Below are 15,885 nucleotides of genomic sequence, written 5' to 3'. Positions count from 1 at the left end.
CTTTGGGCTATAATTTATGAAAACTCTTACCAGATAATGCACCTGTGAATAAATTCCTTTCTCTACAGATCCTCAGTGCAAACCTCCAACTGGTGCTCTATCACCTGAGAGGACAAAGATCTTTTGCCCTCTGCCTTATGTTGTTTCTGCCATACTGGGTTAGACACTGGGAGGCATTGAAATACATTTAGAAAGCCACAATACTTGGTTTTGAAAAGACAGTGCTCTTGTTGTTTCATTTGATTTTGTTTTATGGATCAAGAATGATACATTGGATAAAAAATGCAAATAATTATCTGGTAACTTTGGGAGAAGCATAGTTCTTTGTTGTGTGTTGATATGTGGGTACACAAACTGCCTGAAGCTGGGTGCAAAATACATTATTAATCAAGTAACTGCTTCTAAGAAAATACCTTTGATGTAGAAGTGGTATTGTTATGAATCACCCCAGCAACATTTGTTGAGGTGTACTGTAGCACCAATGTATCAAGCTCTTAACAGTCTTCACTGAGAACTCTTTTTTTTTTTAATTACTAACCACACCTTTGCAGCATCGTAAAATATTCAATCTATGCTGCCTTACAGTAGCCAAAAAATCATATTAAATGGAGAGAAAGATATAGAGTTTGCAAGATACAGAGACTAAGTTTTTCTTGGCCAGCTGCCAATGTGTAAAGTAGACAAAATTTGAATTATTTAGCTAGAAATCCCAGGGGAGAAAAAAAAAAAACAAAACCAAAACCAAAAACCAAAACAAACAAGAAGGATGTTTTTAATAATGAAATGTCAGAGGAGAAGGAAATATTGTAGTAATAAATATACTGAATTCACTACACAGAAAGAATATGCTGAGCTCTTACTGCAGTGATCTATCCTGTAATAATAGTAATGCCAGAATTTATCTGGTGCCTGTGGTTAAATGTACTTCATTTTAAGAGACTGCAAGGTTTATATTTTCCTTAGGACACTGGTGCTCAGGGCATCAATTTTTAATTGGTTTCAAAGCACCAAAGCCCTACATCTGGACCTTAATACTGTGCCAACTGAGAGAGGAGCCCACTAAGTCACAAGCACTGCTTTGCACAGCACCTGGGATTTCCTAAGAGCTGTCCTGAGGATAACTCAATTTTCCAGTGCTGCTGAAGGAGTTGAATGCTTACAGACTCCGTGTAAAACATATGGGTATGCATGTGCACTGTTACAGTAAATGGTCAGGAAATGTTTTTTTCCATTAATGGGTGAAATAATTGGTTGCCAGTAAGAACTGGGCTTGTCATTTTTCATCTTTTAAACTACATTAACTATACCTGAGTTGTAATGCTTGGGCACTAGATAACTCCTAGCCATTAGGTGTAAGATAAGTTAGGAGAATGTTTTTAAATGTGCAATTGTTTGTCCATCCTGCTAGCAGAATCAGGAATCCATTTCTTCTGTGCTTCCAAGCTTTTGAATCCAATCACTGTGAGTGATTCAGTAGGATCATTCACAATGGAAAGTTTTAATCTCAGTATTCAGATGGATGTGATCAGGGTCTAGAATCATGTTAGGCATAGGAGCTTAACTGTTGGGAGAGCCATGATTACACATTCCAGGGAAGCATTTGGTGTTCTCTGGGCGTATCCATACCAGCTCATAGAGGAGGGGAGCTGCAAGCTGCCTCTGGCTGCATGTGATCCTGTTAATGCAATCCAAACTAAGCCAAGTCCCAGCTGAGTCCAAGCTAAAAACCCCTGGTAGGAGGGGAGTGTGTGCTCAGTTAGACAAGACATTGTGTTAGTGTGTTTGACTTTTGGCTTGCTCCTACCCTATGCAAAGCCCTCCTGTGCCTGGTCAGAACTTGGGTCCTGTGTGGCACAGTCCACACATTTACACCCTGATACATCTCCTTTTTTTGGGAAGTGAAGTCCTAGTACCAAACAATTTACAAGAAGAGGCTAAAATAGCTGCTTTGTTCAGCTTAACAAATTGAAAGCTGAAATAGGATCTTTTTTTCCAGTTATGAAGAAATGAAAGGTGTGTTATTTGCTGGGTCTCCAGGACAAAGGAGGACTTGATGAATCTGACTCCATTTTCTTAGAAGGCTAATTTATTATTTTATGTATTATATTATATTAAAGAATGCTATATTAAAATGATACTAAAGAATAGAGAAAGGATACTTACAGAAGGCTTAACAAGATATTAATTAAAAACTCGTGACCTCTTCTAGAGTACTGACACAGCCGGACGGTGATTGGTCATTAAGTAAAACCAATTCACATGTTGGGTAAACAATCTCCAAACCAAATTCCAAAGCAGCAAAACACACGAGAAGCAATCAGATAATTATGGTTTTCATTTTTCTCTGAGGCTTCTCAGCTTCCCAGAAGAAGTCCTGGCAAAGGGATTTTTCAGAAAATATGACAGTGACATGAAAGGAGTATGCAAAAGGGAAGGAAAGAACTGCAAAAGCCAAGGGAAAGGATTGCACAGGAGGAAAATGAGCATGAACTGCTTGACAAAGAAATTTTATCAGGAAATAAGAGATTTTAGCCACTAGCTCCTAGTGAGGCTTTGAAATTGTCTTTCAATGGGAGCAGTTAAGACAAAAAGTACATAATTTTCTTAGGAAAACCACAGACTTGAACGATGGGATGACTACATGAAATTGCAGCATATTTGAGCTGATAACCCTGACAGTCCTCTGTAATTCAGCACTTCTGTGTTCTGTGTTCAAGGGCCTCAGTGGTAGGTGAGCCCTAGGTCCTGAAATATTGCAACAGCTCACAAGGCCTGCAAACAGAAAGAGTGGGCATGTGTGTTTATGCATGTATATATTTCTTACACATACATATGAATTTACATATACAGGTATGTTTATATAGATATGTATATATTCATACATAAAAAGTCTACCTTTATCTGAAGGAGAAACTGATGTGATAAGATAAATACTTCCAGTTTGCAGTAATGATCAAGCTCAAGGAGAGACTTGCCTGTTAGGAAGAATGTTCTTGCTCTTAAGTAAAAAAACAATGGAAGAAAATGCATATTGTCTAAACAAATTTAATTTTGTTGGATATTTATTCATCCCAGAACTTTCTCAAGTGATTGTCCTTTCTGTTGTAATTCCTTGTGTATTCCTTGTTATTACAATTCTGGTGCCTTTAAGCTATAAACCTACTTGTCCCTCAGAAAGGAGTTGCCCTTAATGTACATTTAACAATCTAATTCATCTTTAATTAATGTGGCACTGCCTTGTGAGAAACAAGAATAGTCTTCCTCCTTCTGACTGCCCTTGATTCTGCAATGGAGCTCAGGGGATAAAGGTGAATAAGGTTGTGTGTCTGTGCATTGATTTGTAGGCTCGAGGACTGTCACCAGAGTGTCTCCAGGGGTGCCCCAGGGATTCAGAGCTCTCAACAGCACAATGGCTGAGACCAAGCTTAAACGCATGAGGGAGTAAGTAGCATATTTATGTGTTACCAATGTGCAGGCAAAGAATATGGATTTGGAAAACTGCAAAGCACAGCAAATAAAACCCAAAAATCCCATCAACAAAAAGAAGTGGATGATAAGGTGTTCAGAGACTTGCCTGCTTGCCTCCAGAGAGGATGAAAACTGACCCTCCCTTCTGATTGTTTTCTTGTAAGCTGCACAATCACTGGCATCCATCCAGGATCCAGTTTGCCTTCCCTGCTGTCGGTGTCATTCTGAATTTCACGTTCTTTATTAGCACAGCCCATGCCCACAAATCACCTGCAAATGTACACATTACCACCATGTTTGGTCCCTCACCTGCACTTCGTTTTGGCCTGGAATGAAAAGTGTGTTTGTTCTCCATGGTGATACAATGTTTTAAACCAAACAAAATCCCTGCTGTTGGTTGGTATTCTCAAATGAGACAGCAGGCAGTTAATGGGCAGTTCCCTCTGAAACTCATTGTCTATTTGTTTTCAGCATTGCTGAAATCCCAGATTTATTTATAAAGGTTTCAGTGTCTTAATAAAATGAAGATCTGTGCTTCATTTCTAGAATGTACTGATTAATGCATTTGAGCCTTTATCTTGACTCAGTAATTTCTGGCCTTCCAAGATTGATTGCATCCTCTTTTAGGTGCTGATCTGATAATCATAGTTATGTGTATTATTTCTGAGATCAAATATTCTTTGCAATGTTGCAAGATTCAACTGCTCTCAGAATGTAAACTCTTTTAAAAAGGGCAATTTTTTTTCCTGTGTAGGTGGACAGTGCCAATAATGTGGTGGATGTTATTAGAATACGAATAAGTTCAAACAGTAGATGCTAAGAGTTATTTAAGTGAGCTCTCTGAAGAAAATGAGTACAATTCCAACAACATTGATAGCAATCATTGTTTAAAACAAATCACCATGTACTACAGGAAAATACCAATCACATTTACTCCTGATAGAAGTTGTTTGGTTTTATAGTATTTCAAGATTCAGCAGCTCCTGAGGTTTCACTTCATGGCTTAGCCCTTACTGTGCAATCAGTCCCTGGTCTCACAGCCTTCCACTTGTACTGCTTTCCATTCTTTTTTCATGGAAACTACTTGGAAATTACTGCATTATGTTGTCCCAGCTACTTACAAGGTGAGATTTTTTGTCAAAATGCCCGCTAAACTTAGAGATTTCACCTGGCATTCTCATGGTTTCTGGATAGAAATTAAAATATCTGGACTTCATTGTCATTGCTTGTAGGGCTGAAGTATATTTAGATCACTTCTTTCAAATTCTCTTTTTCCAGTGCTGTTTCATGGTTTTCATGGTTTGTTGTGACTCACATTATTGTCCTTTCTCCAAAACATAGCATGACTGTTTCATTTTCTGAATATGTAAAGGTCAGAAAGGACTTAATTTCTTGGAAAGTATGGTGTTAAGGAGCAAGTCAATGAGCACAGTACCCAGCATGTGCATAGTCAAGGAAATCCCTGCAAACTCTGACCCCTGGCCAATCTACACACAGGGCACAGTGGGGTTTTCATTGGTGAGAAGGAAGCACATCTGGCTATGAATCAGTACATAAAGCCACAGCTTCTCTGCTCATCCTTCAGCAAACTTCATATGATGTGGTTTTTGAATATCATCCACATAACAGTGCCACATAAGCAAGGCTAATATAATTTAGACTTGTGCTATTCAGTTTTACTTGGATAGGTGCAGAATTTTGGTGGGGGGGTCTTCCGGATGACAGCTTCTGATAAAGGAGACAATGTGGGGGATTTGTCTTACTGAGACAAACTGAGTAGCTGGAGTTCCTAAAAGGAAAGAGGAGAGCAGAGCAGGGGCAATAATGCGGAGGTGCAGTGAAATCTGTTTGGGTGTCAAGTCACTCTAGGAAGAGGACTATGAAGGCTTGGGATTTGTACCATTTCCAGATGTTAGGAACAATAGGTTCTGATGAGGGAGACTCATATGTCATAAGCTGCTCATAAAGAAACTTTGTGCTTATGCATTACAGATTATGTTACTGGCAGAAAGTGTCAGTAGCTCTGATAAAATAGTAGATTAATCTAAAATAACACAGGGTCTAACAGTGAAAGCACCTTTTGGCCATTTCCAATTGACATGTGAATAATGCTGGCTTGCAAACCACTGTAGCAAGGCAGTCACTTGACAAGATGTTATGTGCTCATTGCTTGAGTTACTGCAGCATGACTCACTAAATGCCTTCTTTGACTTGCTGTGTATCAGAGCATCAATTTAGGAGATTCCCACTGTATTCTTATGGTGGACTTGGCAAAGATACTCATGTGAGAGAAAAGCTGTGCTAAAAATCTTTATGGGAATATAGAAGAAAACCACTAATATTCTTGAAGGTGGTAGGTAGGAGTGCTTGGTCTCCTCCTATTTTAAGTGAAAAGAAATGGCTTTTTTATCACTACAACCCCTAAATATTTCCCCTGACTTTTTCTTTCCAATTACCATTGCACTTCTGTTCCAGCTGATCGCATCCAGCATCGATGTGAATCTCTGTCCTCTCAGTGAAAGTCATGATAAAATCACCAACTCCAGTGACAACAGTTTCTACTTTGTTATATTTGGTATCAGAATTCATTATGAAGTTTATAAGAGCAGAGATTTAACTTTACCTTGCAAGCAGAGTTAATTGTCTCCACAAAAATTTCCACTTCAGTGCTAAGCATTTCAATATTGGGATCTGCAGTGTTGATAAGAAATCTCCATTTCTGAACTAGCTCAAGGTTATCATTATGCTCCTTCCCAGCCCTGTGTGTCAGCAGTGACAACTCAACCAAATATAGAAATTGGAGCTGTGAGACTCTTATTCCTCATATTGGGTTTTGAAACTGAGAAATCCTGTTAGATGCAGGAAATGGGAGGAGCCATTTCCTGGTATCTTCTCTCCTGGCCACCATCAAATGCTCGTAGTGGTTCACATCTTTGGAGGTACGAGGTAACTTGGTGCATGCTGAGTCTGGCGAGCGTTACTGCCACATGCTATCCAGAGCCAAGTTGTCTTCGTGGAGAGATCCATAAAGACACACTGTTCAGGCTGTTCCACTGATGTTCCCCTATAGAGACTTTCCAACTGTGCATCTCAGAAAAGAATCACATTGCTCTTCAGAAGCAACTCCTCAAGCCAAAGCATTTTCCCTCTGTCAGATTAAATTGTAGTAGCACCTATTAATTTTTTTCCCCCCGAGGTCCATACAAAAAACTTGGTACAGATAGTTTTGTGCTCCTTTGTGGAGATATCCATGAATATCTACAATGAGTCATTTTAATAGCCATGAACTTTAATATGCACTTTAGAATTCAATAAAATGTATGGCAGTAGAAGGAAAAGGCTTTTATGCCCCAAATTTTAAGTAAATTAAAATCCTTTAGCCCAGCAGTATGCACCTCTTAGTCAGTCCCCAAAGTGTTATGCACAGCAGCATACCACGATCAGGAAAAAGACTTCATCATCCCCTGCTGAGTGTAAGTAAAGCAGTCTTTCAGAAGTCATGAAGAAAAAGCATTTGGTGATATTTTTATTCTGCTCCTGTGAATGCTCATAACACTATTGGTTTAGACTCATGAGCAGTATGTATATATGCTTCTTGTGCTTGTGATGCTGCCATCAAATGCATAGTTTATCTTAAAAATTCAGAAATAAAGGTCATTTTGAGGTCATTCAGTAGGCACTGGATGTTCTTTAAGAGAAGTAGTCCTAAAATGCTAGAAGTATAGAAGACTTTTTGTACATTTATTTGTGCAATTAAAAAAAAGATATTACAGTAAAGAAAGTGTTTATTTGACGTAGTATTTCAATTTATGCAGAGTGGCCAGTTGAAACTAGTTTTGTTATTGGTGTCATTGAGGGCAGCTTTAGTGAAGACAAAAGCAAGAAACACAGAAAAGCTAATTGTTTTTTAAGATTTTGATTTAAAAACTTATCAGTGACCTTTTGATTGCATTGACTGTCATGATGTAAACAAGCTTGAGGAATAAGATGTCTTCTCACAGACAAAAGGCATATTTGGTGAGGAAATTTATTGACACTGTCTGAGCTACCACTTTCTTCCAGGTGAATAGAGCACTCTTGAAGGTATTGATCCTGAAATGTTTTTGAGCGTTGAATTTCCTCTTACACACACCAGTGTTCTGTTCAACACCCCATTTTCAGGTAATAATTTCTGTCTGGTGATCCCAAGGCATCTTACAGCATGACTATAGTTTTCTGCATCTTATGGGCTAAGCCAAAATTTTATTTACATATTCATTTTCCTTGTCACAGTTTCTCACACCTCATTTTTAAAGGCCAGTCTCAACTGAGTCTATTGAGTTCATTATGGAAAAAAATTAAACATCTTGGTCCATGAGTTTCTCTTTCTTTTACTGAAAATCTATTTTAAGACAATTGCACCATTTATACTTTTCAATACTTTCCAGATCCAAATTTGAAGAAAGGATTTTGGATTTGCATTTTCCTTTACAAGCAAGTGAGAGTACAGTAAACTCAGCAGGAGCACTGAAAGATTGAACCCTGCCTGTGTGTGGCCAAGCTGGGATATTGGTTCTTGGCTTCTGTCAGGGAGAAGTGAGCGAGTGCTCCTGGCTCAGGAGTCATTGCTGTCCCAAGGCAATGACTGAAAGAGAAAGTTGGAATGGGTAAATCCTTTGCTTCTGACTAAAAAGAAATGAAGGTGAGTGAGACAATGTCTGCTGCTCAGAAGTGTAGGAGTCCTCTGCAGCAGAATCAGGGCTCAAGGCTGAAGGTAGAGCTGATGGTCTAATTCCTCAGGCATTTTCCATGGGTCTTCCTTCAGCTTCTTCCCACTGTCCATATTCCTTCCCTTTCCATGACAAAAATGGGCTGCTTCTCTTGTCGGCATTTTGTCTCTTACGCTGCTCGTCTCCATCCTGCACGGGATGGGAAGAGCATGTCACCTGCCAACTCCATTTGGTTGGCAGGTGACATGCTCTTCCCATCCCATGCAGGATGGGAAGGCAGTTGATTTCAGCAGTTTTTAGCAGCTTTACATTTGTTGGGGTGCACTTTGAAATGAATAGTGAGAACAAACTTGGTAGTTAGAGTGAGTGAATATTGGGGCACAATTAAAGTTTGATGCATTTTTTTGGGACGCTCATCTTTTGCCTGTTTTTCACATTACTTGAATCACTATCATCTAACATTACTATTACCTCAGGTCATAACAATGTGTAATATTTTGTGCATTTGCTTAGATATGTAAAGAAAACACGGATTTTTTTTCAGCTTCTCTGTTGAACTGTGTCATAGATCCATGAGTCATTCTGTTATTCTGAATTTTTAAGGACTTTTTTTTTAAAGTGGACATTAACGCTATGATTGCTTCAGCACTAGAGAGAGTTTTTATTCACTTTGAAAATTGCATTTCCGTAGCAAAACAACTAAAATTTTAAGTATAGACTCATTCACTTGAAAATGTCAAGTGGCCCCAAACACTCAAAACATTCAGAGCATTATACTTCCTTTTGTTTTGCACACAAAGCTTGCCTAGTTTCTCATGCTGAGCATACATAATGCATAGGTCGAGCTGGTCAGATTTCCAGCACCTTGATTTTGTCAATAGTTTGCTTCTTTCATGCAGCATTAATTATATAGTCTGTTTTCAATACGGAACCACTCAAATAATTTTGACAGCATTTACTAGAAGTAGCATTGCAATCTTGGGAAGTTTACTTGAGAGAAATGTAGGTAGGGAATTTTCCAAGAGGTTTGATGCAGGAATGATCACAGCTCTCTTTTGAAAGATATTAAATATTGCCTTCTAGGGAAAAAAATAAGTACTAGACTTCTCTCTACATCATTAAAGGCCTAAACAGCTCTGTGAATCTTATTTTGGTGCAGACCCAGAAGAAACTAAATATGTAAATCTTTCTAGGCCTTTCTGAAAATCATAAATCTACTGTCCATAGCTGGTAATTGCTTTTCTTTCTTTTTCTCTAGAATGGTGTCATCATGGAATTTTATGGCTCTGCCAAAATGTGAATTTGCCTTTGTCCTGTTTTGTGCTAGGAACTTTTTAAAGAGCTACAGATGTGAAAAGAGACCTGAAAGAAGTTTTGGACTTCTAATCTCCCATTGCAAAGATATAGATGTGAACTAAGCCCAAATGGTTGATGTTTGAAAAACCGTTTGCATAAAACCTTATGCAAATGAGTTTGGGATCCTTTTTTTGTACATGTTAGTGTCTATTTTTATGTATATGTATATATACACTTAAATATTTGCCATAATTGGCAATTTTATAATTGACATTTCGCACTCCACAGCGGTTAGGGGTTTTTTTTTAGCTTTTAAAATGTCTTTTTGATTGGATTGTTTAAGAGTATTTTTACTTTTACTGTAACCTTGTATGGGTGTTTAGCATTGCTCAGAGCTTGAATGCTGCTTCACCTCCCTCTGTGGCTGTACAGTGCTCAAGCCCAGCTGGAAATTCTGTGAGTAAATTACTGTGGTGTTTGTGATATTTCTATAAAGAGTTGTCTATCTCCGTACCAACTGATTTCATTAATCTCTCCATTGAAGCACCTTTGAAGCACTGACAAACCTTTTAATGAGACTGACTTATTGCTAACTCAGAAATGCATTGTTTTATGTAGAAACACTTAATAGAATATGGCTAAAGACAATGCTTGGATTGAGAAAAAATATGTATAGTAATAGTTAGTATTCTGATTGTTTCATTGAAATGCATAAGTACCTTTTCCTTTCTCTGAGAGGTAAATTGTTGGTTTTAAAACTTTCATTTTGGTATGAAATCCTATGTCAGGAGAGACCCCTTCCCAATATTAAGCCATGTAAAATGAAATCAGCGTTAACTCTGTATCACCACACAGCTGAACAAAGGAGAATGCAGTTATATTCTTAAATTCTTACAAGATCTTCATATAATGATTTACTTTTCAGAGGTAAGTACTGTATCCTCACATGCCCACATTCAAGAAGGAGCTGTGTATTGTGCTGCTCTTCAGAGACACCTGTCTAAAACAAATGCATTGATAAACAAAGCAAATAGCATCAGGTATGTGTTAAGTGTGCCGGGAATTCCTTCTTGATCTTGATCAGTGATGCTGAAGGAATTAAACTGATGACTTTTCCAAGATTCTTTGAATGATATGGCACTGTTAAAAATCAGAATGTTGTTTAAAATAATTATAGAAAGACTAGGAAATCTCAGACTGTGCATAAAGCTCAGGGAAGTGTGTTTCAGTAATTCTTCATGGCCACAGTGAAACAGTGTAATTGTCACTCGCCCTACCTCATGAAGAAAAGCTCTATAGAAGCAAATATATTTCTGCTCTTATTTTTAGTATTGGTAGTAAATTTCTTAATAGATGAAGACTTTACAATTGCAGTGCTCAGGTTTGATTTAAATGACTGTTTTGTTGTAATTTTTTTCCTTCTGTGGGAAAAAAGAAAAGAAACACGTTTTCTCTTATGATAAAGCATTTTCTAAATTCATAGTAGCTAGAATTCAACTAGCAGCTCTAAATTCTAATTAACGCTTCTTCCAAGAGCAGATGTCAGCTTCAATTCCCATTATATAAATTCATTTATCTCTGAATATGAGGTGCATGGAGAATATTATACTTGATATTTCTTCACCTATGTGTCTACATGTTTTAATAATAAGATCCTTCTTAACTCATGGGAAAACATGTCTTAAATATGCTTTAGATTTTGCAGGTCTTGGAAGTAGGACATCAGAGAGTTTTGTTTGCAATCAAATTAAGGTACTTTAATTCAGGAATTACAAAGTAATTAAGGATGAATTAGGAAAATTAGCATTGTGTTTTCAAGTGAAGAAATTTTCATTCAGCAGTAATATGAGAATAGTCGAAGTCCATTGAGGCTTGAAGGTGAAGGTGGGGGCTAATATTAGTAATTTGTATTTCTTTTCTTACTAGCTTTTATATAATAATACTTTCCATTGCCTTTTTAATTTTTTTATAAGACCTTTTCTTAGACTTTGCTATTTTTTTCCCCTTCCCAAGATTGAACAGCTGTCAGAACTAGAAAAGAGTTGCCCTGCCTTTATAAGTAAGTTCCTAAAAGGTGGGTCATGGAACTTATTATGCCCTTCTCCTAGCAGATTTCAAGGGGTCTTTAAACAGCAACAGAGAAGTAATGCTGAAAATGAAGATTTGAACCCAGAGCCATTTCTTTCAAGTGTCAAAGTTTTAATCATTCATAGTCAGTAATGCCAGCAAACCGAATGACAGAAAGATAACTCGAGAGGACAGAGATCCTTTGTGTTCTAACTGAGATAAACCTGTTTGTTTACTGAACCATGAGATGCTGTAGCAGGCAGGTATCTTAAGATTTTCTGGTATAGTTAGAAAACAATATTTTGTATGAAACTAAGGATATGTAATTTCCTGATTCTTTTGCAAAGTCATCTCGGGAGATAAATATAACAATCTTTTTCTCTAAGATTCATATCACTACTGGTGTAGCTGCTAAGTGCTATGGTTGTACTGTTTTAAAGAGAAATATAGGATTAATAAATTGATGCTTGGAAATAGCATTAATTCAGGGACAAATCATTTTTTGATGTGTTGATGAGAATCCTAAATAATACTGCTGGACTCTATGGGGTTAGCTCATTGAGTTAGGAAGAACAGAATTTAGGGGATCTACTGAAATTATTCTTTCAAATATCCCTGCACTTGCTTTTATGCCCCATAAGCCAAAATCAACACAGATTTGTTCTCTACTTTACAATGTGCTCTTTGGTGGTGGATGCAGGTGGCCTGGCTGCATTCAAAAGGATAAATAAATGCTCAGTGGAATGGGTATTCCATGTCCAGAAAGTTTCTTTATTGAGGTTTGCTTTGACGTAAGCATGAGTACCCGGTATTCTGAAATAACTGAATTTTCTGTGTTTGTCTTAGGAGCAGTATGTTTGTTGCCTGTTATGGCAGAGGGGAGATGCCTGATCTGCCGGGACTTTCATGGTGTTACTGTTCTGGTCTGTTCAGTGGTGGCTTGCGCAGAGCCTCTCCTTGCACAGACCACACGCAGCTCCCTGAAGGCACCACTGAGACCAGGATGGCTTTAAATGATAGCTGCCATCATGCTAAATTACACTGGAAAGTGAGAAGCTGCAAAACCCCTTAGCTGCTGATTTGTGTCATGGTTATTCTTCAAGGCAGGTCATGACAAGTTGTTGAGAGATATTAACCTGGCTGCTAATGCCCAAGGAGGAGCAGAGCTTCAGCATTAATCTTGTTCTGTGGCTTTTGTCAGTGTGGCATAAAGGTAGGCGTATTGTAATTGATCTCCAAGCCAGAAAGGAGATGTTAATATGTAGCTAGCACCAGAACAGTAAAAATGAAGACCAGTGGAATAATAGAGAATTCTTTGTTCACCTGGGGAAAGATTTACAACTTCCTCAGCCAGCTGAGAACACAACATTATTATATTGTCAAATTTTAGTAATTTTGCACTGATGCGTAGAAAATCAACTGCAAATCACCAGATAGTCTGATAAATTCAGATCCACTAAATGACTTGGAATGGTTTTAGACACCCTGTGTCTAAAAATTGCAGTTCTCAAGGCTCCTATTTAGCTCCCCTCTAACTCCAGCAGTGCCTGTGATTTTGCTGATATTCTTTACTGTGTCTCGCATACTCTGAAGTGCCTTATCCTTGATAAAACCAAGTCTCTATTTTATGTCCACACTCCATCATTATCCACAAATGAAATATCAATATGGCCTTTGGGTCTTGTTGCAGTTGGTTTTCTCAGGCATGTGTTGTGTGCTGCACAAGAGCCGGCAACAAGAGTAGTTTTTTTTCAGGCCACAGCTTGCGTGGATGATAGTGTCCCCAGACTGGCAATATTTGCTGTGCAACCAGTGGGTTGGTGGTCACAGCATGTGTCTAAGCCCTGTGTCTCCTCTGCCTAGAGCATTGGGACCACTCTGTGCAGCCAGGAGTGAGCTGAGTTCAGCTCAATGAATCCCTCTATCTAAGACATCCGAGAGAAGATATTTAAGTACATTACTGAGTATTATCCGCAGCCAGACCCTTGATTGGTGGAGCCCAATGTAATTCCTTGCATTTTAGCATGCTGAAAAACAATTTAGGCCAGTGTGGGAAGGAGGTCTTGCCCATAATTTTTCACAGTAATGAAATCCCAGATGTCAGGTAGCCCCTTTTACTTGTGTCATCTTGGCTGAAAAAGAGATGATGACTCACAGTGAGTTTGTAGGTGACTGAGCTATAGGATAGCATGAAGAGAGTAAATGCCAGTAAATCAGAAAACTTGGATGGCCAAATGTGGCTGTAAATGGGAGTTCTGCACTTGTTCTCACAGCACATTTGGTGGTAAGGCTTTAATTATTTTTAAAACATTAATGCAGGTATCCAATATTTCATCTGAAATAGCAATCTGTAATTGTGCCTCTCTAGGACTTTACATGGATGGATAAGTATCCCATTAGCATAGGATCAGGGCCATAATGGACAAACCCGCCTTTCCAGGAAGTGCTTTCCCCTCTCCCTCCATCCAGATCATAGATTCACTTGGTGACACCTCTCTGACATGTACTCTCTGAGATCCCACACTTCTGCCTCTGTGATGCATGATGTGGTAGTAGAGTCAAATTAATGCAGCTCTCAAGTCCAAACAGAGCCTGATGTCTTCTCTTGTAAAAGCAGGTTATAATTTTTGTTACCTACCCTGTAATTTTCAACCTATGAACATTTTCCCCTTAATTCTATTGTATCAGCTATTGCCCACATTAGCTGATTTGCATGCTCTGCCAAGCTGAACAGAGAAGACTCAAGTCTGCAGGTCACATTTATTAACAGAAGCAATACTCCCAAGGTATATATTTGCTTAATTTTTCATCTTTAAATAGACAGAACTACTCAAAAATTGAATGTAATTGTCTGAGAGGGAGAGGAGATTCATTAAAGGCACTGATGAAGTAGCAGTAATATCAGGATGGCTTTTCATGTATTGATTTTTAACTGTTGGGGAGAAATAGTGATATTTTTGATAATGTTTTGTGAAGAAATGTACATTGTTTGTCAAACAAATCTCCACTTAGCTTTCAGTGGTAATCCAATCCCTAGGTTTCCAGTGTCTGAGAATTAATTGTTTCCAACAGTTTTTATTTTCTCCTGAACAACATTAATTTCTAGTTATAGGAAGCAGGACTGAATCAGGTCTAGACCTGTAGATATTCCAGCTTGGCCCTGTGAGTTCTGATCCTGGGTCTTGGCTTTCTCTGCCTTAGGTTCCTGATCTACCTCTGTGTCTGGAGCCAGCAGAGGGGTGACCTGAAGCCAAAGGGGGATCACACCTGGGCATTATCAAGGTGCTAGAAAAGCAGAGAGCGAGATGGGAGAAGTTTGAGAAGCAATAAAGTAGAATTCTTTGCAATGTTTTCCTAAGAATTGAGGAACTCGCATAATATGAAACTCTCACTGGCTGACATTTTATTATGATGATGTTTTTCCTCAGCAATACAAGGGTGACCACTGGTAAAAAGCAACTGCACCATTAGGTTGATTATGCTATTGTGTGAGAAGAGTTGACCTTGCCCTGGTGTTAGACATGTAACAAAAAAATCAGTACAAAACCAGGAAAATCTACAACTGCAGTTTGTGAAGTTGTTGGGAGGTAGGTTTAACTATTTAAACTGCTATGGGAAGTGTGCCTGCTCCCTCTGAACTTATGTGCACATTTATTGAAGTTCTAAGCCTTAATGCTGGCACCAGGAGACATCTGTGTTCCCCTTCTCTGCCCCTGTATGGAACATCCTTGCTACAGCCACAAGCTGAGGGTGTCCCAGCTCCTGCTGCCTCAGGCACTGGCTGGGGACCCTCCTGCAGGCACCATATCAAATGGTTGCCTTCCAAGTACCTCCTTTTTGTCTAAAAGACAACCAACTCTCAACTGCTCTTTCATGTAAAGGTTTAGTGAAAAAAACAAATCCTTTGTCAGAAGCACTAAGAGCAGGCAGATAGTCTCTGAAACACTGGAGGAAAATTACCCTGGTATTTTCATCAAAATCCAAAGCCATCACTGAGTGAAAAATTCTATGTTACCTGTGATACATGAACTGAAAGATGTTTTTCCTTTAGGAGGAAGAAATGCTGTTCATTGTCTTGCAGTTTTCAAATGGTTCTTTTTTATAAATCAATATTAAGATGCTGTGTGTGTTTTGTCACTGAGTTACAGATTTGTGTTCTGATAAAAGGAGAGCATTGTAGAAAAGAAAAAAGTGTCAAGTTAGCTCATACTGAGCTTGTACAATGGTTTTCTTGCATTTGATAGAAGCTAATATAAAGCAATGAATAACAAAGTGTGCTCACATAAAATGCCACTGGTGTTCAGCTGACTGGGTTTTGATGAAATACAGAGGCAGTAATACATTG

The 15,885-nt window shown here is 38.4% G+C and overlaps 1 protein-coding gene across 1 annotated transcript in view; it reads left to right on the top strand.

Annotated features, from left to right (window-relative positions):
• NEK11 (NIMA related kinase 11) overlaps nt 1-15,885 on the top strand; it is an 82,615-nt gene that overhangs the window by 64,942 nt on the left and 1,788 nt on the right. The window contains exon 15 of the mRNA XM_005423981.3: nt 3,345-3,441. Within this exon, the coding sequence (XP_005424038.1) occupies nt 3,345-3,441 (97 nt within the window). The remainder of the gene's footprint in view (nt 1-3,344; nt 3,442-15,885) is intronic.

This window comes from Geospiza fortis, unplaced genomic scaffold, assembly GCF_000277835.1.
Source record: "Geospiza fortis unplaced genomic scaffold, GeoFor_1.0 scaffold346, whole genome shotgun sequence".
NCBI lineage: Eukaryota > Metazoa > Chordata > Aves > Passeriformes > Thraupidae > Geospiza > Geospiza fortis.
Note: the sequence above shows the minus strand (reverse complement) of the source record. Positions and strands in the feature narration are given on the sequence as shown.